Below are 27,118 nucleotides of genomic sequence, written 5' to 3'. Positions count from 1 at the left end.
GTCAACAATCATTGCATTGAAGTCATGTCGGATAGAGCATAAATATAATAAATTAACCCCGGTATGCACATATTAACACTGTGAAAAATTGCTTGAATTACACTTGTTCTCCATTTACATAGTTGATCAAAGATTACACCTTTTACCCAAGTCATCACAAACATTGAACGAGTCGTTTTTATTAGTTCAATTGTGACAGCTGGTGTAAATCTTTAGCATAATCCTCACTCACAATTGGCTTTGTTTGACTTTTCATATTTCAAAGATGTGGCTGCAGTTCATTTTTTACTGTTGTATATATGTTTGAATACTAAATTCTGAAGGGAGAAAAACATTATTTGACCTGCTATTTTTTTTTATTCAAATATATTGGAATGCCTTTTGGTGGCACGGGGGGGCGACTAATTAGCACATCTGCCTCACGCTTCTGAAAGCCCATGTTCAAATCCAACCTTACCTGGGTTAAGTTTGCATGTACTCCCCATGCCCAAGTGGATTTTCTCTGTTTTTTTTGGTTTCCTTCGAAATCCCCAAAACATGCATGGTAGGGTAATTGAAAGCTTTAAATTGAACATAGGTGTAAGTGTGATTGCAAATGGTTGTGTGTTTCTATGTACCCTGTGATTGGTTGGTGACCAGTTCAGAGAGTATCCCGCCTCCCACTGTGATAGCTGGGATAGGCTCCAGTACGCCCGTGACTAGTGAGGATAAGTGGTACGTAAAATGGATGGATGGACATTTGACATGCTTACATCAGAATACTGCAAAGATCAAGAATTGTTTTACACTTTACCTTCTTTTTTTCACTAATGCTAAAATGATCTTGTTTTGAGGGCAGCTCTGTCTCACGAAAATGAGGCATTCATCACCCAGCCTCATATACTTCTGGATCCAATGGTGAGTGTTGATTTTGTTCCTGTGAGAAGAAAGGTGTGCATAGCAATCGTTAGCTGAGCCCTAAGTCTATAAAAGGAAATGTGAACTGCAGAGTCCCAACCCTGCATTTGAAATACCGACCATCTATCCGAGTTGACTCTGAGGGAGAGGCGGGGGATGCCCTGGACTGGACATAAGCCAGTCACACAGCACATATAGACAAACAGACTAACAACTGCTCACAATCACCTTCACACCTAATGGCAATTTACTGTTTTCAGTTAACCTAACATGCTGCCACGACAGCCAATCAGTGTCTACTACCCAGAGTGATACACCTCATATTCCTACCTATTCCTACCTTTGTTGATGATGCAATCAGTCTCACAGTCTCTGACAGCCATTCATGTAAGATGCTTAACACTACCTTAGAAATTCATTCTAGGACCAGGACCGGAAGTGTGTCTAAGTTAAGTTTCCCCGATTCTGCTCTTTGCGAATCGTGGAGTAAGACAGTGAAATTGAGAATTTCCTGACCTGCTGTCTGTGGATTACTGAACATTTCATCATCTCAATTGTGAAGTGAATGGATCTGATTATTAAAATCCTCTGCAACTTGTTCTGTTTCTCTGTTTTTCACTTGGGTCCTTCACCACACTCATGTTTTGGAAAAGGGAAAATCCATGCAAACCCACAGAGACCATGCAGAAATCCTGAAGCCTGGATCCAAAACCCCTCATATCTTCATATATATGAAGCAGATGTGCAAACAACTTGAGTACTATGCCAACTTCAACTGAAATACCAATTTCTGGCAATATGTCTCTAATCCGAAATGGTCATTTTAAACATTTTGGGGAGATAGACTTACCTTGACTTCCCAGTTTAATTTGTTCCATGGCTGAGGTCGTAACTCAATTTAATCTCATCTCCACCTATGGAACACTGGCAGATGTAGTGGCTTTTGCTACTGCCATCAAGTGACCATGCATCTAGAGCTCACAGCTCACAGCAAAAAAACTTGACTAAGAGAGACTCTGATGCAGAAAACCAAGGCGGCGCACTCACATTCTGGAGAAGATAACCTTCTCAAGAAAGCTGAAAACAAGACATCTTGTGCTTGAAATTAGTGAAAAGATACTAATGCAACTATGGTACTATGATGTGGACATGGTAACATTCTTAAAATCAGAGTTTATTTATTAAAACAAGTATTTTTGTCTTGCTTAAAAAATGTAAAATAAATCATCAAAACACTTAAAATAAGTACAGTTAGATGTTTTCTCTAAATCACTATCATATTGCATTTTTGTTGTGTAGGTCTTTGAACCAATGTATTTTAACAACAGAGGATGATCCATTTAATAGGAAGGGTAACAATTTTATGTCACAGTTTATTTCACTGTCAATTGGGCAAATGTAAACTGTCACCACAGATTCATTGTGGTCATTATTAATGATTTAGAGATCTTTATGTTTGACACCAAGCAGAAGGCAACGTGGTACGCCCATGCTGTAACTGGTCGTTACACGCTGAAGTGTGTGTGGCGACGTCTGCAATGCGATCAAATTTGTGTGTTCTTGATTTGCTCACATATGACCTAAAAACATATTTAATGATAGCCCCGTGTGTGCCAGACCTTCCTTTTTTAGGGGAAATTGCATTTACAAATCCAAACAATTGTGTGGCAAGTGGCGTCTTCCATGGATCGTTTGAGGAGTATGTAACAATTATGATGCATGTAAAAAAGCCCATCGAGTTGCATGAATCCCTCTTTGGTTCCCACTCCGTCTGCACTTCCAGTCTGCGGTGGGGAAAATGCAGGCTGCTCAACCTCAGTGCACCGAGTGACAACGAGAAACTTCTGTGCGTTCTGTGTGTATGTGTGTGCATGTGTGTGTGTGTGTGTGTGTGTGTGTGTGTGTGTGTATGGATGGGTGTTTGTCTTGTTTTGAATGATCTGTGCAATCAATTAACTTGAACATTTTTGTGTGTTTTGCAGCATCTAGCACATTCTTGAAGTTTCAACGTTTGCAATATATGCATCACTTTTTATTATTTTTTTCATCCACCCATTCAAGCCCCTTTCCTGCGGGGTACACCCTGAACTAGTTGGCAGACAATCGCAGGGCACATAGAAACAAACAATCAAACATCTATCCATCCATGTTATCCTCACAAGGGTCGCGGCAGTGCTGAAGTCAATTGCAGCTGTCATCGGACAGGAGGCAGGGTACACTCTGAATTGGTTGCCAGCCAATCGCAGGGCACATGGAGACAGATAATCGCACTCACAATCACACCTAGGGGCAATTGAGAGTCTTCCATTAATGTATGTTTTTGGGATGTGGGAGGAAATCGGAGTGCCCGGAGAAAACCCACAGAGGCATGGAAAGAACATGCAAACTCCACACAGGTGGGGCCAGGATTTCAACCCCGATCCTCAGAACTATGATGCTAACGCTGTAACCTTTCATACAACCGTGCCACCACGTGTTTTCAGATCCAGAAAATATAGCCCTGATGCATGTGTTTTCAGATCCACAAATATCTCCACGATTTCAGATTCACAAATATCTCTACGATTTCAGATTCACAAATATGTCAGCAATTTACATTTTTTTTCAGATCCATAATATATCCATGATTTATATTCCATTATACATGTGAATTGTTGTTGTGTTTGTAGATCAGTGGACAAGTGGATCTATTTTTGAGACAAATGTACTGTAACACAGTTTTCAAGATTTTCCAACACACACCTATTAAGACTATTAACCTGTGTGAGGCCTATCCCTCCATCTGCTAGTTGGGAATGTTGCTCTTTCTATTGAGTATTGACAATAAAATAGATTATTGAGAGCAAGCCACTGTTATTATTCAAATACAGTAATTGTAAGCGTTTTTTGTATCGAGCTGACAGATGAGGAAGGAAATTTGTTTTTGTTTTACTTACTAATGGGCGTGTGGACGGTTATCCACCTTGTTTCGCCATGGTCTTTTACCAGGTATATTACCAAGTTCTAAGGCGGCACGATGGCACAGCTGTAAAATGTTAGCCTCACAGTTCTGAGGTCCAGGATTCAATCCCGACCCTCCCTTTGTGGAGTTTGCATGTTCTCCCCATGCCTGGGTGGATTTTCTCCGGGCACTCTGGTTTCCTCCCAAAAACATGCAACATTAATTTGACACTCTAAATTACCCCTTTGTGTGAGTGCGCCGGTTTGTCTCTACATGCCCTGCAAGTGGCTGGCAACGACTTCAGAGCATACCCTGCCTCCTGCCCATTGACAGCTGGGATAGGCTCTGGCACTCCCATGACCAGGTTTGGACAGTTGGACTCTGATAAATATGAGTTGCAGTCACCAGGGATATATACGGGGATTTTAACATGGGTGTTTAGACATTTATATCCACTGTATATGGTGTAGAGTGCTATATTGAGTTTGACATACAAAATGTAAATAGAGTTTCATTTAACATCACTAAGTTGTGAATATATTTTTTTTAATTTATGATTAGTGAAAATAGATTTTATTGCCACTCTAATATATCTTGCGACTGGCAGAAGATTGTATGACTTGATTTGCGAGTTGCTTAAACCAATTAATGGCTTGACTCAACTTGGTTGAAATTGAGTTTTGCAACTCTCTTTACTTCACTCAACTCAACTTCCACCTTTGACATTTTGTATTGAGCTTTTAACATGGTTTGAGAATGGTGTCTTGAGCTTCAATTTTAACAGTCACTGTGATTTGATGGAAGCACATGAGCCTGCGCGCCATCACACTTGCAAATCTGCAGTTGAGCACAAAAAATCTCACATGTAAAATTTGTTACGAGTAGAAATACATAGGTATTGAAAGACATTGCTTATTTTGCATAGTCTTGACCAGTGTTCCCTCTAAACTGCACTATTCCGCAATGGATGGATCTGTGAGAATGAGTGACAGCTGCCTTTTGACCAATCAGTGAGCGTCATTTTCTGAACTCCGCTCATGCTGCCCAGAGCCGCGATCTTTTAACCACAAAGAAAGAGAGCATGGTCGGCCAACACATTGCAGAAACATTCCCATTCCCGTTTGGGAAACCTTGACATCATGAATATATCCCCGTTGAAAGTAATTCAGGCCTTTCTGTACACTCTGTCGATATTTCTGATACCATGGGCATAAAGGAAACAGAAATACTATGGCGAATTCGCTGTAATGAGTCGCTCATAACATGCTTCCACCGCACTGCATATTATTAAGTATGAGATTGTGATTTACTTTGACTTGCTCTCAGTTCTAACGTTAGACTAGTCTGTCCATATATCTAAATGCAAAGGGTCATTTTCCCCTGCTGTACCGTGTTATTGTGAAGTTGAAAACTTTTGCCCTCTATATGCTTTAGGAAGATATAGATCATCTACCGCTAACTTTCATCGATGGATTGACAATAGATACCTATTGTCTATTGTCAATCCATTGATGAAAGTGAGCAGTATATGATTATGGGTGCACACGGGCATTGCCGCGACTCCCGTAAATAGGAGGCTGGCTTGCTAGAACGCGCCTTTATGTGCATGCACTTGATGTATTGGCCAAACCTGACTCAAGCGACGAGGTGGATGATTGCCTAACGTCTTTTTTTGGGGGGGCACGCCCTCACACGACCAACCAAACAGTATCAACCAAAACTGCCTCGCGATCGATGCAATGACCACCCCTGGTGTAAGTGAATTTCCTTTGACATGGCTCATTATGTTGATGACTTTCGGTGTAAGAGCGCTCGCAAGTACGTGAAGCAGCTTGGAAAATGCACTTTTGGCATCACTTGCATACATGCTCAGTACGGTTAACTTGCATTTACTGTTTCTGGGTTGTCAGGTTCACAAATCAGACATTCATTAAACAGGACAAAAAAGGAAGCAAAGAAACCAGTTCAAGTCTCGTGAGGAGAGAGGAGAGGAACTGTCTCGTACAATTTACCAATGCACTCTCTGATTATCCTCTCCTTAGCACCTCTATTTATTTAGTTTTAAGACGCCCCTTATTTACATGGATGTTACAAAAAGGAGACCGCAAGCAAAACGGCTGATCCCCTTCCTGACTCAACCCTCTGCATTTATCCGGGCTTGCGACCGGCCTACAGAGTGCATTGGCTTGTGCCCCCAAAGTGCTCCATTGTTACACCTCAATAGAAAACTATCCTGCATCTTCTTGTCTCATCTGATCTCATCCCTTCCTCCCTTGCCTTTGTTTGGACTGTCCAATGACTATGACTATCATTATCAGCGGCAGCGAGGTGGAAAAGGAGGCTGCAGTGTTTTGGGAGGGTCAAGAGCTTCAGCACTCACGTAGATTTTTTTTCTCAGACCGCAGTGACACCTGTTGTTTCAACGATGTTCAATTTAGACAGACCACGAGGTTTTGTGGGGGGGACCTGAGTTGTGCTAGTTTGATGAAGACGTGCTTAAATTCTGCAACTCCAAAAGATGTTGGATAACCAGAGAGGCATGGAGAAATAACACACATCTGCATTTGTCTGTGTTACACAATTTAAGGTAGAATAAACTGTAAAAGAGCTAAGATCAAGATTGATGCAAAGCTTCTGGCTCAGAGGGATGAATAGTTCACAGCCCTTCAGGTGCAGTGGCCTGAGGACTTTGCTGCCTTCTCCTGCCATACCCAGGAGCAATGGGAGCGGATGAATCCTGAAATTGCGGTTCTCATGGACCGGCTTCAGCACGGAGTAATCGACCGGCCAAGTCCCCTTGTTTCATCTCCGGTGACGCCCGACTCGTTCACCCCTCGCTTCCGCCTCGGTAGAAGCGAAGACACCACGGTGTCTCGTCTGCGCCTTGCTTGCAACGTCGCCACATCCGATTTCTGCCCACACCTCGCTGGCGACAGATTCACAACCGATGCTCATCCATAGATTGGTGGCGACCAAGCCATAGTTGATTCCTGTCCATGCCTTGGTGAGGAACGAACCACAGCTGATTCTCGTCTACGCCTCGGTGGCGACCAAGCCACAGCCTAATCATGTCCATGCCTCGTTGGTGACCAAGCCGCCGACCGAGCTGTAGAACGATTCACATCCGGGCCTCGGCGACTCATAACAGATCCTCGGCCCCCTGATGACCACGCTCCAGTGGCGAGTGACCCACGGCCACCTGACGACCCCGCCTCGGGGGGCGAATGATCCAGGGCCTCGAGGACGCCCGCCCAAGTTGCCCCGTGGGGACCCTGGTGCTTGGCGTCCTGGCCGACCTTCTGACCTGCTCAGCCGGATTCCTCGCTTTGGGTGGCATGGAAGGCCACCAGACAGACTGTTTGTGCCCTCCCCCGGGCCTCCCTCCACTTTTCCCTGGTCATTTTTTGTTGTTCTGTCACATCTGGGATCTGCGTCTTGGGGGGGACTCTGTCAGGGGCATGGCCAAGCCACTGCCCTGGGTGGTGCTGCCTTCAAGGGGTATGGCCAAACCATTGCCCTGGGCAATACCTCCTGTGGCAGCTGTCACTGTTAATCTTTCCTGCAACAGTCGCCTGACTGTGGTCGGGAAATGAAGGGGCGATGCCTTGGTGGCGGTAACAATAATGGTCCGAAGCACTGCTTTGCTGCTCAGAAGGGTTCATTCGAGCCTCTAAGCACACAGTTAAAACATGTCCTCTCTTAAACACTACTCCTCCCCAGTCACCATCACTAAACATGTAACCTGTAAACAAACTAAGAGCTGCTCCACTGCATTTCTATCCCTTCTTACTCTCACTGCTCCACACGCCTAAGCAGTTTCTATCTCTCGCTCTCTCTAACATAGCGCACCTCAGAGAACCCAGACTCTGGTTCATCATGGGAAGGCATGTCAGTGGAATTGAGGAGGTTTTTGAAGTATTCTCCCCAATCAATCACAACATCCCGAGTCGAGGTCAGCAGTGCCCCATCTTCACTGTACACATTGTTGACAGTGCGCACTTCCCCGCTTCTGAGACGCTGGACCAGAATTTCCTTGAAGCCGTCTTGAAATCATTGTCCATGGCCTTATCTTACTCGTTTCATGCCTGAGTTTTACCTCAGTGACTACCAAAGCTGCATTCCACTTGGCCAAACATTACCCATCAGCTGTCTCAAGAGTCTCATAGGCCAAGGGTTAGGTGTCCTGGTGCCAAGTGTATATATGGACACACTTATGTTTGAACATTGTGTTTGTTATGGACAGTCTGTGGTGAGCACATATGTCCAATAACAGAACACCACTCCGATTCTGATCTGGGTTAGGGCAGGCAGCCTTCCTTCCAGCAATCCCACCAAGGATTGGTACTTTGAACTGCTGTTTCGTGCATAGGCACTAACAACAGTCAGGTCCCGTCCATCTACCCAAAGGTGGAGGGAGGCTACACTTTCATCCACAGGGGTGAACGCCAACGTACAGGTACCAAGCCAGGGGACAATCAGTACAGTATATCCAAACCTACCCAGCGCCTCTCCCCACAGGCAGTTCCAGAGAGGAAAAGTATCCAACCCCTCCCATGACGACTAGTACCAGAACCAAAGCCATGCGTGGAGCTAAGCCTAAATATATCTAGTTGGAACTTCTCGATCTCACACACCACCCAAGGCCCTTTCCTGTCATAGAGATGACATTCCACATCCTTAGAGGCAGTTTTTGCAGCCGGGATTCAGATCACCTTCGGCCACCACCCAGCTCACACTGCACCTGACCCTATGGCCCCTCCCACAAGTGGTGAGTCTATGGGAAGGGGCCCACGTCACCCTTTCGGGTAGTGCCCAGCCGAGCTTCATGGGTCTCACCCGGCGGTCACATTCAAACCCAACCTCCAGGCCTGGCTACAAAAAGGGGCCCCGGTAAACCATGTCTAGGGAAGGGAAACTAGATCCATTATTTTTACTCATTATAGGGGTTCATGAAACCTTCTGCTTTGTCTGGTCCCTCACCTAAGACCTGTTTGCCTTGAGTGACCCAAACCCGCGGCTCTTTGCTTGTTTTCATGTGGCTCTCATGACGGCACAAGAACAACCAATAAATAGAACAACCAATTAAGCAAATCAAATTAAATTATTTACTAGTTTCCAAACTAATACAAAGGTAAATCAGAGTAAAAGCTTTTGTGCGCAAGAACATGCTTATGTATCTGCAAACTTTAAATAAAGTGGAGCCCTGCCCTTCACCTGCAATATTTCAGCACGCAACTCAGGTTTATTTTTCTTCAATATTCCCACCGGGCTAAGCTTCCTCTTGAGAGGTTCTTATCCGAGGTCTTAGCTGGTTAAAAAAATTTTACACTAATATTGTAAAAGTGGTTCAGTGGTCCAATCAAGTACTACACATTTTCCTTGGTTTAACTTAGGGATGCCACCCCCATCTTTGCCACACACACACACACACACACACACACACACACACACACACACACACACACGCAGACACACAATTGCAATTTTATATAAGTGGAAAGCCAATTATAACACTACAAATTTCACTCAGTCAGATGCTCCTCACAAGATTTGTAAAGGAGGAGTGCAAAAAATAATCAGAAAAGTCGAACAAAAACCAAGGACCACCTGTGGTTATCTTAAAAAAACGAAAGTGGAATTAGCAGGTACTGATATCACAAAAATTTACCTCGGTGCCATGGCCTGTGTGCACACTTACCACACAAGACCCATTTTTTGGGGAAAAAGAAATACAGTTAAAGTTCAAAGTTTCCTGAACATTTGGAGAAGGTACCTAAATACTGGGAGAAAATAGTCTGGTCGGAGCACAACTGTGAGGCTTCTTTTCAGTAAAAGGTACTGGTAAACTTCATATTATTGAAGGAAGAATGAATGGCCAATCCACTGGGACAATCCTGACAAAAATCTACTGCCATCTACAAGGATGACGTAAATGAAACAAGGGTAGACATTTCAGCACGACAATAGTCCAAACATTCTGCCAAAGAAAACTCTCAATTTGTTTTAAAAAATATTAATAAAACTGCTAGAATGGCCCAGCCAATCACTTGATTTGAAGCGAACTGAAAATCTTTGGAAAGAACTGAATCTCATGGTCGGTTTAAAAAAAAGAAGCCCACAGAACTTTCAAGAATTGAAGACGGCTTGTGTGGAGGAATGAACAAAAATTACACCAGAGCAATGGATGTGACAAGTTGCTCCATACAGGAGGCCTCTTGAAGATGTCATAAACAGGTAGTCCATGCTAGAAAACTTTCCAATATGGCGGAGTTGAAACAATTCTGCAAAGTAGGGTGGGCCAAAATTCCTCCAGAGCAATGTGAAAGACTCGTCACCAATTATCGCAATCGCTTGATTTCAGCTATTGCTGCCAAGGGTGGCATAAACCATTATTAGGTTTAGTAGGCAATTACTTTTTCATCAAGAGTGAGAAATGTTGGGATATTTTGTGTCTTAATAAATTCAATTGTAATTTGAAAACTGCATTTTGTATTTCCTTTAGATGTCTTTACGTATATTAAAATTGGTTTGATTATTTGAAATATATGTTTGATAGATATGCAAAACAAAAAGAAATCTGTAAGGGGGCGAATACTTTTTCATTGCACTGTACTTCTACGTAGCCATAAAGTGTCTTTCCATCCATTTCCTCAGAATTGCAGTTGAGATGCAACCTATCTCAGCTATCTCTAGGGAAGAGACAGTGGACCAGGGATTCACAGGGCACTTACAGGAGGTAGACAAGCACCAATTGAGAATTTCAAGTAATCAATAAACCTAATAAACACGTTTATAATATAGGAGGAAGCCAGGCAACCCAGCAAAACCTCACACAAGCATAGAGAGAACATGCAAACTATCGAGATGAAGGACAAAGCCAAGATTCAAATTCCAAAACTCAGAACTGTGAGGCAAACCTACTGAACACTACAAAATGTCATTAAAAAATATTGTAGGCTTACATTATGGATCAATATAAAGATTTGGGACCTCTATTTTCCTTTTTCCTGATCTCCTTTGAACGATCTCCTATAGAGGTGGTTATAGAGGTAGTCTTACAGCTTTACAGTGATTTAGGTAGGAGATGTTTGTTAATGCAACGTATCCTCTCTTTACATACAGAAAATGAATTACACTCAGAGATGCACATACATATGCCCTGAATAAGACTCACAGCTGCACAGGACATGTTATAAAATCATTAAGCAGTATGACCAAAACAAAGGTAAACATGCAATGAGAGTGGAAATGCCTCACTGCTCAGGGCCAAAAGTAAATACTTTTCTCTTCTGTAAAAAATTAAAAATGCATATCCTTGCCAGAGCAGAGGGGAGAAAACGCCTTCAAGTCATTATTTGTAAAAGGCATCTCTCCCATTAATCTATAATAAATCCATCCATCCACTTTCTTAGCCGCTTATCCTCACACGAATCACGGGAGTGCTGTAGTGCATCCCAGCAATCAGGAGGTGGGGTACACCCTGAAGTCGTTGTCAGCCAATTGCAGGGCACATAGAGCGGGACAACAGTTGCACACATAATCACACCTTGGGGCAATTTAGAGTCTCCAATTATTGCAAGTTTTTGGGATGTAGGAGGAAACTCGAGTGTCCGGAGAAAACCCATGCAGGGACGTGGAGAACATGCAAACTCCACACAGGCATGGCTGGGGTTTGAATCCCAGCCCTTAGAACTGTGAGGCCAATGCTCTAATCAGTAGGTCCACCGTGTTGCCCTCTTTCATAAAATGATGGGCCAAAATCTAACCCCTCCTGTGCTGTAATAAGAGGCCATCATTTCAAAATGTTGTGATGAGCCATTTAATGCTGTGCAGCGTGAAGAAGCAGATGTTGGTCATCAAAGCAGAATATGCATGGCAATAAAGCATTGCAAGTAAAACAAGCGGTAAATGAAAACAAAAAGTAAAGCTATATGAGGGGGAAAGTGAAGTGTTGCTGCACAGAGCAAATTCCTCCATGGCTGTACATATTGGGTGATAAATGAAAGCAGCAGCCTCTAATCAGATGCTCTGCTGGGGTTATCAGCTCTGTGCAATTGATTGCTAGAAGCCAGGAGTGTGTTACACTTGACATCACGTCTCCGTTCTCCATCTCATGACGCTATCATTCCTAGGTGGAATGTCCAAACAAAGCCGGGATGGCAAGAAGAAAAACACAACAAGAGGGATAATCTTGGGTCCAATCAGAACTGGCATCTTGTTAGCTAGGAGAGTTATGGTGTGAGAGGAGGAGATAGTATCTGGGAGGAAGGGCATATGCGTGGGTGTGGGAATGAAATGTGTGTCTAACACTTGGCATGAGACAACAAATACTTTGTTGTAGAAATGGAAAGTTGTCTTATAATTTATCTTTGGAGCCTACCTACTGTGTTGTCTTTCCATGACAATAAGGTGGCAAAAAGCGAGGACAGCATTCCAGCAGGGGGTGATTTGTCTGTAATACTATTATGTTTCACCACAAGAAATACAACTGATTGTAGGGATGAAATGTTCATCATAAAACCAATAAATTCTATACTATATCGTATAAATGTTCTTATCGTAAGAAGTTAATAACAGTAAAAGAAAAAAGAAAACATTTCTAATTTACCGCTTTTTGGCAAAAACAAATGCTTTTTGACAGCTATGTGGATGGCCTCCACCTCTACCACAATCCTTGTATGGATAAGCAGCTTGAAAAATGGTTGGTTGGTTGGTTGGTTGGTTGGTTGGTTGGTTGGTTGGTTGGTTGGTTGGTTGGTTGGTTGGTTGGTTCTATCCCCATAACCATATCCTATTTATATTATCATTGATACCCTGTATTACTTGTTGGGGGCATATTGTGCTTTGTGCTGAAAGAAATCGCTCGCTGAACAATGAAAAACCTTAATCTGATAGGTAATGTCATATTAATGTACCTTGAAAATTTGCGCTTAATGGTGTTTTTATCAGCAATTACGAATTTTCATGGGCGCTGCCATTTTGGCGAGCCCCATGACCTACTTGCACGGATGTGATGCATTCTGTGCATAAACAAAGAAATCATGGTCGATTTGCAGTGTAAGCACATGCAGTACCACCACCATCGGGCATGTGAAAATGCCCTACTGTATCGCGGAATTTTGCCATAATTCAGAGAGAAATAATCCGAGGAAGATGGCATATTCTGTCATAATCTGCAATCCCCAGTAAGAAAAAGAAACATTTAAGGACCCAGTGGCTAGCGAAGTGCAGTCGCCCTGAGCTGTATGACATATGTACAGGTGTATTTGCGCATTTATTTAAGACCAACACTTTTAGAGTAAAATACGTCTCTGAATTCTTTTAAATAACATTCTTATGATGCTGCTAACCAATGATGACAAAAGTACTTCTGACCATTAATGCAACTTCTAGTGCTTTCATAGGTCATGCAGGCGTTGAGACTTCCATCCATTCATCGTGACCATAATTCAATTTGATTTGCCATCATGATGGCACGATGGTGAACAATTCTTGCCGACAAAGGCATGCTTTTATTCGTTTTCATTACCTTTATGTGTAGTTGGCAAAATGTTAATTGGCAAAATCGAGTATGAATGCTTTGGCATACTCCCCATCTGTGATTTTAAACACACAGCAGAACCCTCCCTCTTCACAAAGGCTGTCCATTCTTGTTGAAAACTTCAGTACTACTCATATTTTTTTTTCTTTGAGCATCCTTTGTCAAAACTTTCCAAAATTATTGTTCCACACAATTGGTGTTCGACCGTTCTGCGCCTGTGGTTAGATAGCGAGTCAAACTCCGCATCATTCACGTCCGAAAATCCATCCAAATATTCACCAGTATTTACAGACACAGGTTCAAATCTGTATGGACGTATTCCTCCGTCTTCCCGATCAACCAATGCTGCTATTTCTTCAGCAGATGAGGATAAATCCGAGAAATCAGCGCTGTCCGTGATTGTGTTTGCACAGAGGAGGCGCACAGGAGACATCGCTTCTTGTTTTTTAGGTCATCTGACTCACCAAAATGGCGGTACCCATGAAAATTCGTAATTGCAGATAAAAACACCATTAAATGATATCGGATTAACCTCAAATTTTCAAGATCCAGTACATATGACATGACCTATCAGATTAAGGCTTTTCATTGTTCACCGGACTATTCCTTTAAATCAGAAAAGACATGCAGCTCTGAACTTTTCTGACTGCGCCCATTCTGCCCTCCATTTAAAATTAAAAATTAAAACCACCCATTCATTATTCAGAAGCAGAGCTGGAAGATATGGGATAATAGTCTTTAATTTTTTTTGGGGGGGGCTGTATTTTTCATTTTAAAAAAATTCCCACTGAGATTTAGAATGCGATTTTTCAGGAGGAAGTTAAACTACAGCAGGGGTGCTTAATGATTCGACATCAGCCGTATTTTTTTTAACTTTAGCTCACCGCACAAGTGCAAGCAACAACAGTACAGGGAAACACGCTGTCAGTGAGTTCCCCCCTATTTTAAGGTCTTGCTGAAGAAATCTTAACAAACATGAGTATGGATGCTGCAGTAAGAAGATAAAAACGTATCACTTTCATACGGAATGGGAGGCGGACAACTTTTTCACTGTGTCATTTTCGAAGTGGGTTTGGCTCATCTGCCAGAGTAGTGAAATGTGGACCGGTATTTTTGAAAGTGTTTATGGAAAATACGACACCAACATTCCGCCGAAAAGCAAGGTGAGAATGAGAAAAGTGAACGAACTAAAATTCCAACTGGCTGCACAGCAGTCACTTTTCACACAATATAGTCCAACAGCGAAAGCTGCCACTGAAACCTCGTTTCCGGGTTCGTCACATCATCGTTAATAACAAGAAGTCCTTCCAAGACGATCTTTTAAAAATAACGCGGAAAAATGATCTTCAATGAAATCTCTGCAGTTGCAAAAGAGTACAGTTACACGGCGCTGTGAAGCCATGGCTGATGTGTGGAAAGACGTCGGAGATTGTTGGACGAATCCACTGACGTGAATGACACAGTTAGTGATCATCAACGTGAACTAAGATAGTTACAATAAAGGTTTAAAGTTGAATATATAAAACGCACACAAACTTATATTTACACATAAAGAATCCTCAATAAACTTTAAAGTAAATATGTTTTGCATTTTTGGAGTGGGTAGATATTTGTGACTTAGTCATTCTATTTATCATTGGTCATTCTAAAAAAAAACACGCCCCCACACCCCCAATCAATCGCGAGAGGCTGGATACTTGAGAAGTAGATGTTGGGGTAAAAAAGTTTGGGCGCCCCTGATCTACAGCATTAACCCCTAAACAAAAACTATTTTAGAGTAAGACTGACACAATATGGGATTTAGCCCCCAAAAAATTAAGTCTTTATAATTTATTACTCTTTCCAATAGACCAGGCCTAAATGTTACAATGAACAAGGAACAAATCTTTATCTTACTATTAATCGAAAAAGCATTCAACATTGAATTTAAAGACAATTGTGTGAATAAGTATTTGAACACCTGAGAAAACCAATGTTAATATTTGATACAGTAGCCTTTGTTTGCAATGACAGAGGTTGAATGTTTCCTGTAGTTGTTCAGCAGATTTGCCCACACTACAGGAAGAATTTTGGCCCACTCCTCCACACAGATCTTCTCTAGATCAGACAGGTTTCTGTGTTGTCGCTGAGAACACACAAGTGCATCTGATTCAGGATAATACATGGAGTGGAGGTGGATTTTTAAAGGCGGACTAACAGGTCTTTGAGGGTCAGAATTCTAGATGATGGACAGGTGTTCAAATACTTATTTGCAGCTGTAACACACAAATAAATTGTTAAAAAAAATAATACATTGTGATTTCTGGATTTTTCTTTTTAGATTATCTCTCTCACAGTGGACATACACCTACGATGAAAATTTCAGACCCCTCCATGTGTTCTAAGTGGGAGAACTTGGACTATAGCAGGGTGTTCAAATACTTATTTTCTTCACTGTATATATATATATATAATATATATATATATATATATATATATACACCCCACACCTTGACAGCAGGGCCGTGAAAAATAACACCCATTCTAAACCTGTCCACGGTGTTGGGGACCACTGACTTACGGGAGAATTGATGTACCATGGAATACAAAAGATACATACAAAAAATATCAAACATTCCTAGGGGGCATCACAACATACTCAAAATACATGGAGGACATCCCATAGTCAGGTGATGCTAATTGCTAATTATTTTGCTTCGAAATCCCTACATTGGAACACTATAAAGGGCTTGCATTTAATTGAGTGATACTAAAAATGCATTTTATAAAAAGTAAAAACATGACTATTATCAAAAGTCTACTAAACTCTTGCGACAAGCAATTTCAGAATCAGAATCAGCTTTGTTTGGCCAAGTGTGTAAAAAAACACCCAAGGAATTTTTCTCCGGCAGACGATGCTGCCCTAGTACGACATACAGGACAAAGAACAACACTACAATAAGGACAACGAACAAGAGACATTTCTATTTATAGGAAATATTGTTAGCTATTCGGGGAATGATGAGTCAACTCCTATAAAATGTAGAGACAAGGTGGATTGATGACAAAGCCTAGTAAAGCCTGGTAAAGATAACACAAGGAAAACCAGAAAAGTTCCCCTCCCTTTAGGACTGCTTGTTTCTAAGATGTCATTTATGTTTTAGAAGCAACAAAGCTCTTGTTCTTTCCACCTGTGCAATCCATTTTTCACAACGAACCGGGTCTTTTGTAAAAGTATGAAAAGTAGAGTGAATCCATCCTCCTGAGTGTTTGAGCAATATCCAGCAGAAATGTCTCTTGTTCTTTGTTCTTGTTGCCATGTTACTTGTTCTTTGTTCTGAATGTTGTACCAAGGCAGTACTGACTGCCGGAGAAAAATTCCTTGTGTGTTTTTACACACTAGGCCATTAAAGCTGATTCTGATTCTGAATACGAGCCGGAATTTGGGCTAACACGAAGGAACAAGGTGCTATCTTCCTGCAGGTAAAACTGGTATAAACACATGAACCCGCCTGAGTGGGCGTCTGCAAGTAACGTCAATTCCTGCTTCTTCTCCAAAACAAATCCCTCGAGAGGATTTTCATGGCGGGAGTTACAAAAGCCATATACGTCAAAATCATGGTGTGGTGAAAAAACGGATGGGTCCTGCCTTTTTTTTTTTTTTTTTTTTAATTAAAAACATGCAAAGAATCATGCTTTTGGTGTCACTTTGACTTGAAGTCTTGTTTTTGCCAAGTAGTTATCTGACCTTCTTTTCATGTTTAGGACCTGCCTTCTGCCACGTGCTTTTGTGCCTTTGCCTTTGTTGGACTGCCTTCCTGTGTATGACCGCTGCCTGGAATAAAAAACACCGTCGAAACCATGTCACTGCCTCCAAGTCCTGCATTTGGGTCCTACCCCTTGTCCAATGTTCGTGATATATGCTGCTTTTAATTGTACTTTTATTTTTTCCATTTTTTAATATATATATGTGTCATTTTTATGTTTTTCCCCCATTTTTAATGTTTTACTTCTTTGTATTCAAATCATTTTAATCATGTAAAGCACATTGAGTTACCTACATGCATTGTATAAGTAATTTTGCTTTGCTTTTCTTCGTGAGGATAAGCAGTTCAGGAAATTGATAGATTGATAGTGTAGAGCCCTGCCTTGGTGAATCATTACAGACCTAGTTGAAAGCAACTGTAAGAGGAAGTGGCAATGGCAAGGCCACATTTCTACAATTCTGTTGTTTAAGTAAATAAATGCCAGCCATTATGCATCTGATGCTCCAAATCACAGTGTGACAAAGGGGGAGTGTGATGAGTGCTTTTGTGAACAACTAACCAATCCAGTAGCTTTTGTGGATGTGTGGGGTACGGTGAAGTATCACCTTGAGTCATGATGAATGGCAATAATTTAGATGTACAAGTTTAAAAGTGAGAACATTTTTAGATGCGCTGGACATTAAAAGGTCTTACAATATTTTCAAAGACGCCCCCAATGAACCTTACAAGATTTTTTTTTATTCCATTTTATTCATGTTCTCCACTCTCTGTCTGTTCCAGGTTGTCCCGCTGCCAAGCAGCCCGTACAGCGGCGCAAACTCATCACGGGTAAATGTAAATGACACCAGGACAACATTTGAAGTTCCTTTCCTCTGACCCATGAAACTAGAGCAAGTTCTGTGCATCCTTGACTTGTCGTAACCATAAAGTAACAGCTCTACTACAAAACCCAGACCCGATCAGGATTAGAATAGTCGGCTGTTATGGTCGCATGCCATGTTTTCAGATATTTGTTCGCCAGGATGACACTATGTGCTACCTAATTGTGTGAGCAATGATGGATTGTGATTTTTTCATTGGATGTTGCCTTGCCAACAGCGGTCTCACCACTCTGCCTAACACAAGAGCCAGTGTTATACTGTAAATAAATTTTAGCACGTTATTTTCTTTTGAACATAGTCAACGTAATTTTAAAAAGTAATCATAATCATCATAATGTGTTACACTATTTCTGCATTACTTTTGGGTTATGGACCATCAAGATAACTGGTGAATTGAATGCACATTTGAGTTAATACATTGATGGGGTGAAACTGATAGTCTCCGCAGATGATGACATTCAGCCATCCACACTTTTTACAGCGAGTGCACTCACTAGCATTGCAGGTGAGCTGGAACTCATCCCAGCTGACACTTGGCGAGTGTCGGGGCATATCCCAAACCAGACGTGAGCCAATCATAGGGCGCAAATTGACAAAACAAGGATGCATACGCACATTTACTCTTATGGACAATATAGTGTGTTGAATTAACCTAAGAAGTACAACATTGGAGAAAGCTTTGACTACATGGAGAAAACCCACACAAGCACAAGGAGAACATGCAGACTAAAAACAGGATGGTCTGAAGCAAAACTTGAAATCAGGGACCTCTTATCTGTGAGGCAGACTGTTCTACCTGCACTTTAGCCTACGGTATTTAATTTCTAGTTTTATTTTAAAAACAAAAGTAAAAACAAACAAAACAAAAATCATATTTACTTGCCAGGCCTACTTATAGGGTACATCATACCCAGCTGCATATAATGTTACACAATGAGTGACTTGGAGAATGATCAGTCTTTGTGATATAATAACTGACATGTCTCGTCCCATTAAAATACACTAAAAGTGAAACAAAATACACAATGGGTCAACAATGTTACAGACATTAATGCCTTAGATCAGTGGTCCCCAATCACTGGGCCGGTCCGTGGTTCGATTGTTACCGGACCGCCCAAGAAATAATAAATTATTTTCGTTGTATTTATTATCCTAATCTGAAAACTATTTTATTTTGAAAAATGACCAGATTCTCTTGGTTACATCTAGGCCACTTGAGCACCAAAATTTACCTTATAAAACGGTTGGGCTGCCTTAGATAACTGGGGATCAATGGGTTACAGTGGCCTTAACACAGTAATGTTCAAAACAATAGCAGTCCAATGTGACTAACCAGACTAATCCACGTTTTCATCATATTTTTATTGCTACATGTCAAGCAAGTAACCAATAGATGCAGTAGATTCTCATAAAACCAAGAAGACCCAGCATTCATAAACTACACATCCTTAAGTCTGTGCAATTGGGAAATTTGTTGAAAGGGGTGCGTTAAAAATAGTCTGAGTTGACTTTCCAAATTCAAAACTATTTTGTACAAACCTTTTTGTTTCTAGGATTTACTAATTCTTTGAATCACCGAACTAATATTTTGCTTTGTGACCAGTTGTTTTTATACCTGCTTCACATATGTGTGGCATGGAGTCAACCAACTTGTGGTATCTTTCAGCTATTATTACACTCCAAGATTACTTAACGACATTCCACAATTCATTTACATATCTTGGTTTTGCTTCAGAAAAAAGCATTTTTGATGTCACCCCATTAGTTCTCGATTGGATTAAGGTCTCTGAATTGGACTGGCCACTCCATGACTAACTTTGTTAGTTTGGAATCAAGACTTTGCACGTTTACTAATGTGTTTGGGATCATTGTCTTGTTAAAACCACCATTTCAAGGCCCTCTCCGCTTCAGAATAAGGCAACATGACCTTTTCAAGTATTCTGACATACAGTATGCAAACCAATTCATGATCCCTGGTATGTGATAAATGGGCCCAACACCATAGAAGGAAAAACATGGCCATATGATGATGCTTGCAGCACCATGCTTCACTATCTTCTGTGTACTTTGACTTGAATTCAAAAATTGGAGGGTCATCTCACAAAAAGTCTCCAGCCCCTGGACTTGAAAAGAACAATTTTACTGTCATCAGTCCACAAAATGTTCCTCTATTTCTCTTTAGGTCAGTTGATGCGTTCTTTGGCAAATTGTAGCCTCTTCTGCGCATGCCTTTTTTTTAATAGAGGGACTTTGCAGGGGATTCTTGTAAGTAGATTAGCTTCACAAAGACATCTTCTCACTGTCACAATACTTACAGGTAAATCCGGAATCTCTTTAATCATCCTGGATTTGATTATTAGCTGAGTCTCTGGATTTTGGTTATTCTGTGAACCATTTGATGACTGTCTTCCTTTTTTTTTGCCACGTGTCTCTGTTTTTGCTCTGAATTTTAAGACGTTATAGATCATTGTAGCTGAACAGCCCATGATGTTTTGCACTTCTTTATAAGGTTTCACCTCTCCAATCAAACTATTACTGAAAGTACACTGTTCTTCTGAACAATGTGTTGAACGACCCAGTTGCCTCAGGCTTTCAAGGAAAAACGCATGTTCAACAAGTGCTCGCTTCATCCTTAAATAGGGGCCACCTGATTCACACCTGTTTTTAACAAAATTAATGACCTCACTGATTGAATGCCGCACTTGTTTTTTTAACACGCCACTTTCAACAAGTTGCCCAATTGCACAGGGTTAAGAGCGTGTACTTTATAATTAATGCTGGGTCTTGTTAGTTTTCTGAGAATCTACTGCACACACTGGTAACTTGTTTGAGATGTAGCAATAAAACATATTCTGAAAACATGGATTAATCTGGTTAGTCACATTGGACTGCTATTATTTTGAACACGATTTCTACGACTTTGAAGATTACACATAGAATCCGCTGCATGAGTATGTCGTCAACAAATTTTGGACACCTTATTCCTGTAAAAGCTCTCTGAAAAGTGTTTTCACATATACGCTAAGGTAAACTAAATGATCAACAACATAGACAGTTCGCGCCACACATGTAGCTGTGAAAAAAATGCTCAAATTTTCCACTACAGAGGAAAACAGTGACTTCATGTTGAAACTCTGTGTGTGTTTGTCTGCATAAGCCATGAATAACAGAATGGACAACCTATCCAACAAGTTTGGGCAAGCCTTCATCTGTGGTCACCAGTGAGCGCTGCCCCGGCGCACATTGGGACACGTCAGGAGCTGCAGTGTGTCCCACAACTTGAGTCACAGTGTCACTGTGAAGCAGGGCTTGGTGGAAAGCAGGGTGCCCACAAGGTAAACAGTGATCAATGTGTTATTCTAGAAATGAAGATGAAAAAGAAAGTAGAAAATACATTTCAGGTCCCCAATTAGGAGTTTTTCCACTACTTGCTTTTTATGTTTCACAGAGGCTCACAGTGACGGAGTGATGAAAGCTGAGGTGAAAAAGTGACTAGACCTGTACATGACTCATGCACAGTTTTGGGATTCGGGTCCGTCATAAAAAATAATATGTATTTTAAAAAAAACAAACAAAAAAAAAGAGTCATACAGTTCTCAGTGAGTGCAATTGATGCAACATAGCAGCAGTTACTGTGCCTTGTGAGAAAACATCTGAAAATGAGCTGTCTCTTGAGCTACTGTTTCAGGCAGCTGTTAAAGACATCATTCCAAGTAAAAGCATCAGGTTTAAATCTTGACTTCACACACATGGATTATGTACTAATCCGCTTCACGTACAAAAGTACTTTCCCCACCTGGCTAGAATACCTAGTGGAGTGGAAATGGCGGATAATGGGGAGCTCGTCTCCACTTTGCAGCAACCATTCTTCCAGGAAGAATGTGTGTCAGTGGGACTTTTTGCACAAACATTTGCAAAGTCACGTCTTCCTCATTAAACGTATCTATGCATGCCTTTATGGATTTTGCTTTGCACACTACAGCACAGGGGAGCTTGAACAGAAAATCTGTCACCAAACTGATCATGGAGGGACCATAGCACCACACAAGAATAAGAATATTGAGTGAGTATGAATAGGAATAATAAGTAGGAATAAGCAGCATAGAATCGGCACGGTGGGCGACAGGACGGAGTGTCTGCCTCACAGTTCTGAGGACCGGGGTTCAGATCCCGGCCTCGCTTGTGTGGAATTTGCATGTTCTCCCTGTGCCTGTGTGGGTTTTCTCCAGGCACTCACCTCCCACATCCCCAAAACATGCATGGTTGGTGAATTCCCTGCCCTGGAAACGGATTCGCCACCACGCCACGCCCACGATGCTGTTTCAACGGATGCACTGCAAGCTCACGTGGCAGTGGGAACCGACCCGACACCGCCTTCTCACGTTGCTGTCCAGGAGGGGGCGATGGTGTCGCCGCCTTCTCACGTTGCTGTCCAGGAGGGGGCGATGGTGTCGCCGCCTTCTCACGTTGCTGTCCAGGAGGGGGCGATGGTGTCGCCGCCTTCTCACGTTGCTGTCCAGGAGGGGGCGATGGTGTCGCCGCCTTCTCACGTTGCTGTCCAGGAGGGGGCGATGGTGTCGCCGCCTTCTCACGTTGCTTTCCAGGAGGGGGCGATGGTGTCGCCGACTACTCACGTTGCTGTCCAGGAGGGGGCGATGGTCTCGCCGCCTTCTCACGTTGGTGTCCAGGAGGGGGCGATGGTGTCGCCGCCTTCTCACGTTGCTGTCCAGAAGGGGGCGATGGTGTCACCGCCTTCTCACGTTGCTGTCCAGGAGGGGGTGATGGTGTCACCGCCTTCTCACGTTGCTGTCCAGGAGGGGGCGATGGTGTCGCCGCCTTCTCACGTTCCTGTCCAGGAGGGGGCGATGGTGTCGCCGCCTTCTCACGTTCCTGTCCAGGAGGGGGCGATGGTGTCGCCGCCTTCTCACGTTCCTGTCCAGGAGGGGGCGATGGTGTCGCCGCCTTCTCACGTTCCTGTCCAGGAGGGGGCGATGGTGTTCCCGCCTTCTCACGTTCCTGTCCAGGAGGAGCTGGGGAGTTCTGTGGAGCCACCCTGGAGCTGGAGAGACTTCGGGATGGTGGCGGTCATTGCTCTGGTCCTTCTCTCCATCATCCTATTCGCTCCAGATGGCTCCCAGCCGCTTCATGACCTGGCCTCGTTGGTGACCAATCCACGGCTGCCTACTGACCAAGCCTCGGTGGCGACCATTCCCTGGTCGTCTTGCAACGACGGCGTGGGAGGTTCTCGTCCGGCGCAGTGGCCTGCCTCGTTCTGGTTCCTGCTTCGCCGTTTGGTTCCTCACAGAGGTCGTCCGCCCGAATCGCCACTTGGGGACCCTGGTGCTTGGCGTCCGGGTCGTCCTCCTGACCTGTCCACCCAGACGCCTTGTGTTTGGTGGCCTGGATGGCCACCAGACTGGGGTTCGGGGCGGGGGGCGGCGTGCCCTCCTCCGGACACCCCTTCCGCCCACCCATGCCTGTGTTAATTGTCTGTTTTTTCGTTTAGGCACGACTGGGAGCCGTGCCTTTGAGGGGGGGGTACTGTCATGATCCTGCCGCTTCAGCACGAGCTGTGCGGGTGTCCGCGCAGGTGCGCTGATTGGAAGGTGCACACCTGCGCCTCATGCAGCCTGATTATGCTGTGGATTTATATGACCGCGATGACAACTGGCCGGGGGCAGTTCGTATGATCTTCATGTCCCGTTCGTGTGCTCCGGTATCGCTGATTGAACCTGTGTGTACCGACCTACGTCCGTTCTCCGACCAACCTTGTAAGCCTGACTCCTTCGTTACTTCTGCCTGCTTTGATTGTTCTCCTGTGTACCGACTCCTGCCTGTCCGCTCACCTGCTCTCTTCGCCCGACGTCCCAACTACCGCTGCTGCACCGGACTGCCTGCTCGATCCCCTACCTCTGCATATAATAAACGTGTCTCTTCTTGAACTACCTTGCGTCTTCCGAGTTCCTGCATTTGGGTCCTACTCTCGCTTCGATGGGACGTGACACATCTCAATTGAGAAAGAGACATTAAAACAAAATCAAAATAAAAAATAAAAACAAAACACAGTAGTCGTGCAATCTCTGTTTTTAAGATTCTATGCAGATTTTGTGACAATTCACAGAAGAAAGCTGTATGTCTTCTAGGATGGCACTGAACTAAAAATGAGAGGCAGTTGTCCAAAGATGCACGGCTAGTGATGAATCAAAGCTGAAGCCCACTGTCACAGACAAATGCCCTCCCACCAGTGAAGAAGCCAGCTCCTACGATATTTTTGATATCAGTTTGAAAATCTGCTTTTGCTCATTCCATCATGTTGCAACATTGACTCTGAGGACCACTTACAGAGAACAAAGTTTCAAAAGGCTGTTTAAAACCTAATGCATTCATGCGTGTTCTTGAACAAACCTGATGATTAATGGTACAAGACATCTTTTGACACCGATTTGGAAAGAGCATGACAATTAGTGTGGTCTCAGCCTCCTGGAACTATTTGTTTTTCGTGCTTGGCTCTGTTTGGAGTCTCCGAGTAAACAGTGCAGCTGGTAATGAAAGGAAGGGATCTTTACGTGGTTTAATCTTCGTACAACGTACATTGAATTCAAGCTTTAATCACCACTGGAGCAAATTGAAGCCTAACTGAGGTGAAAAAAATACACAAGAATATACAGGAAATAAGACACGAGTCTTAAATACAAAATTGGATGTTCTTTCCTCACACATATGAACACAATAGGGGCTATGAGTGCATATTTGGATGGATGGATGATGGATGGATGGATGGATGGATGGATGGATGGATGGATGGATGGATGGATGGATGGATGGATGGATGGATGGATGGATTCACTTGCACTACACTGTAGATAACCAAGGAGTTGGATTCATCATTTAAATGGCTCCAGTGTTTTCTTTAAAAAAAAAAATAATAAAATGAAAAAAAAAACTTGGGGATGGGGAGGGGCAGGTGTTTCCGCTACACTCCTGTACCAACAGCTGTTCTCTTTGCTTGGTTGGTTATTAAGCGTTAATTAGGACGAAGTTAAGATCACTCACCCAAGTTAACGAAGCTCATCACCATGTCGGCGTCGTTGAGAAAGGCCGCCTCTTGCTCCGTGGCCAGTGACGGGCTGCGAGTGGTCTTCACGGGCTCGTAGCGCTCCAACACGCCGTCAGCTCGATTTATGCCCCATCCACCGGAGATGGTGTGGTACAGGTCCAGCATAAAGAGCGGTGCCGAGTTGAACTTAGCGTGGGACAGATGAGGCCTGGGTCTGTGCAGCAGGCCCAGGACGGACAGGATCTCTTTCTGCATCTCCCTCTTCTCGTGCGTCCTGAGGCGCCGCTGGATGAAGCCGGTGTGCGCGTGGCTGCTCCAGTCCAGCGAGTGGCTCCCCGCCGTCGGGTATGTGGAGTAGTAGGTGCCCAAGCACAATCCAACCAAGACAAGCCAGCAGAGGCTCATGGTGTTGTCCCACTGTGCTCCCGGAGGTGGGGAGAGACGGGGTTCCACTTGCCTCTTCCAAAAGTTCAAAGTTCAACACTAAAACACGCGAAATGGGGATCGAAAGTTGATTAAAAAAAAGGGGTAAAACAGCGCTTGTGCCCTTCTCATCGCGAAATCCCGTGTCGGTCTGGAGAGCCCCGGGACAAAGTGTACCATGTGAAGGTCCGCAGTTGTACCAGCTGCTCACAATTCAAACGTCTTCGACGATCGCAAGTGAAATCATAATAACTCCTCAGGATAAAGCCATGCCGCGACAGTGGGTTTACTCCTCAAAAGTTACCCATGGACGAAAGCGCGATATGGGTCACCTCCTGCTCGCGCATTCTAACAGGTTGGGCTCCACAATATTCTCTGCTTTGCTTTGTGTGTGCGTGCGTGTGTTCTGAAGCCGCCTACTCCGTGCGCACTTGGTCAGAGGTGGAGCTCACTGGGCCACGAGAAGAACGTATTTTCACATTTGTGCATGTGTTCACATTCAGCGTGAAATAACTCCAGTTGGTCATGTTACAGGTGTCAATTGTCTCCCTGTTATTAGATTTCATATAAAATTGGCAGGAAATGTGTTCAAAACGTCCGAAAAACATGATCGAAGTCGCCAAATATCTTGTGATCCGCTATAGTATAAAAGCATTAGTGCATGCTCAGCAACGGAAGCAGAAAAAATGTTCTCTAGTGTAGGTGCGACCCCTAAAGACAGTCATAAAGCACAACACTTAACCAAGCTCAACATTAGGTACACTTGCACAGGAGATGTCAATAGTTTCTATCGTTTGTAAGAGATTGAGAGTTGTCTTGATTGCAGACGACCACAGGGCATCCAACAAGTAAACTTCTGTATTTACTTGAGCATGCAGAGTTCAGGTAAAGCAGGGATAATCTAAACACAACAACAAAAGTATATTTGCATCCATCCATCCGCTTTCCGAGCTGCTTTTCCTCATAAGGGTCGCAGGAGTGCTGGAGCCTATCCCAGCTATCATCCGGCAGGAGGCAGGGTACACCTGAACTGGTTGCATAGAGATAGACAACAGCTGTACTTACAATCGCACCTATGGGCAATTTAGAGTCTCCAATTAATGCATGTTTTTGGTATGTGGTAGGAAACCAGAGTGCCTGGAGAAAACTGACACAGGCACGGGAAGAACAGGCAAATTCCATACTGGGGGCCGGGATTTGAACACCGGTCCTCACAACTGTGAGCCCAATGCACTAACCAGTTGTTGTTGCTGCCAGTATATTTTTAAATTAATTTATATTATGAATATAATTTATTATTTATTTATTTACTATTATTATTATTAAAGAATGGTGGCACAGCTGGAAAGCATTGGCATCACAGTTTTGAGGACCCGGGTTCAATACCGGCCCTCCCTGTGTGGAATTTGTATGCTCTCCCCGTGCCCGCGTGGGTTTTCTCCAGCCACTCCAGTTTCCTCCCACATCCCAAAAACATGCAACATTAATTGGACACTCTAAATTGCCCCTGAGTGTGATTGTGAGTGCGGCTATTTGTCTCAATGTGCCCTGCGATTGGCTGGCAACCGGGTCAGGGTGTATCCTGCCTCCTGCCCAATGACAGCTGGGATAGGCTCCAGCACTCCCCAGACC

At 43.3% G+C, this 27,118-nt stretch overlaps 1 protein-coding gene and 1 long non-coding RNA gene across 6 annotated transcripts in view; one reads left to right on the top strand and one right to left on the bottom strand.

Annotated features, from left to right (window-relative positions):
• The window catches only part of bmp6 (bone morphogenetic protein 6), a 122,983-nt gene extending 97,109 nt beyond the window's left edge, over positions 1–25,874 (bottom strand). For all 3 annotated transcript variants that reach the window (XM_061804802.1, XM_061804803.1, XM_061804805.1), the window contains exon 1: positions 25,060–25,874. In XM_061804802.1, the coding sequence (XP_061660786.1) occupies positions 25,060–25,468 (409 nt within the window). In that variant the 5' untranslated portion in view covers positions 25,469–25,874. The remainder of the gene's footprint in view (positions 1–25,059) is intronic.
• LOC133492523 (uncharacterized) lies at positions 14,323–22,483 on the top strand. 3 transcript variants are annotated; one of them, XR_009792671.1, is made up of 5 exons: positions 14,323–14,542; positions 17,124–17,267; positions 17,906–17,953; positions 21,164–22,069; positions 22,236–22,483. It is a non-coding gene; the product is annotated as an uncharacterized LOC133492523 (long non-coding RNA). The 3 variants fall into 3 exon arrangements; XR_009792669.1 differs by having other exon boundaries at positions 21,164–22,483; XR_009792670.1 differs by having other exon boundaries at positions 17,124–17,959; positions 21,164–22,483.
• Positions 25,875–27,118: the final 1,244 nt, after the last annotated feature.

Source organism: Syngnathoides biaculeatus, chromosome 19 (assembly GCF_019802595.1).
Source record: "Syngnathoides biaculeatus isolate LvHL_M chromosome 19, ASM1980259v1, whole genome shotgun sequence".
Lineage (NCBI taxonomy): Eukaryota > Metazoa > Chordata > Actinopteri > Syngnathiformes > Syngnathidae > Syngnathoides > Syngnathoides biaculeatus.
The sequence above is the reverse complement of the archived record's forward strand: the minus strand, read 5'-3'. Positions and strand labels throughout refer to the sequence as shown.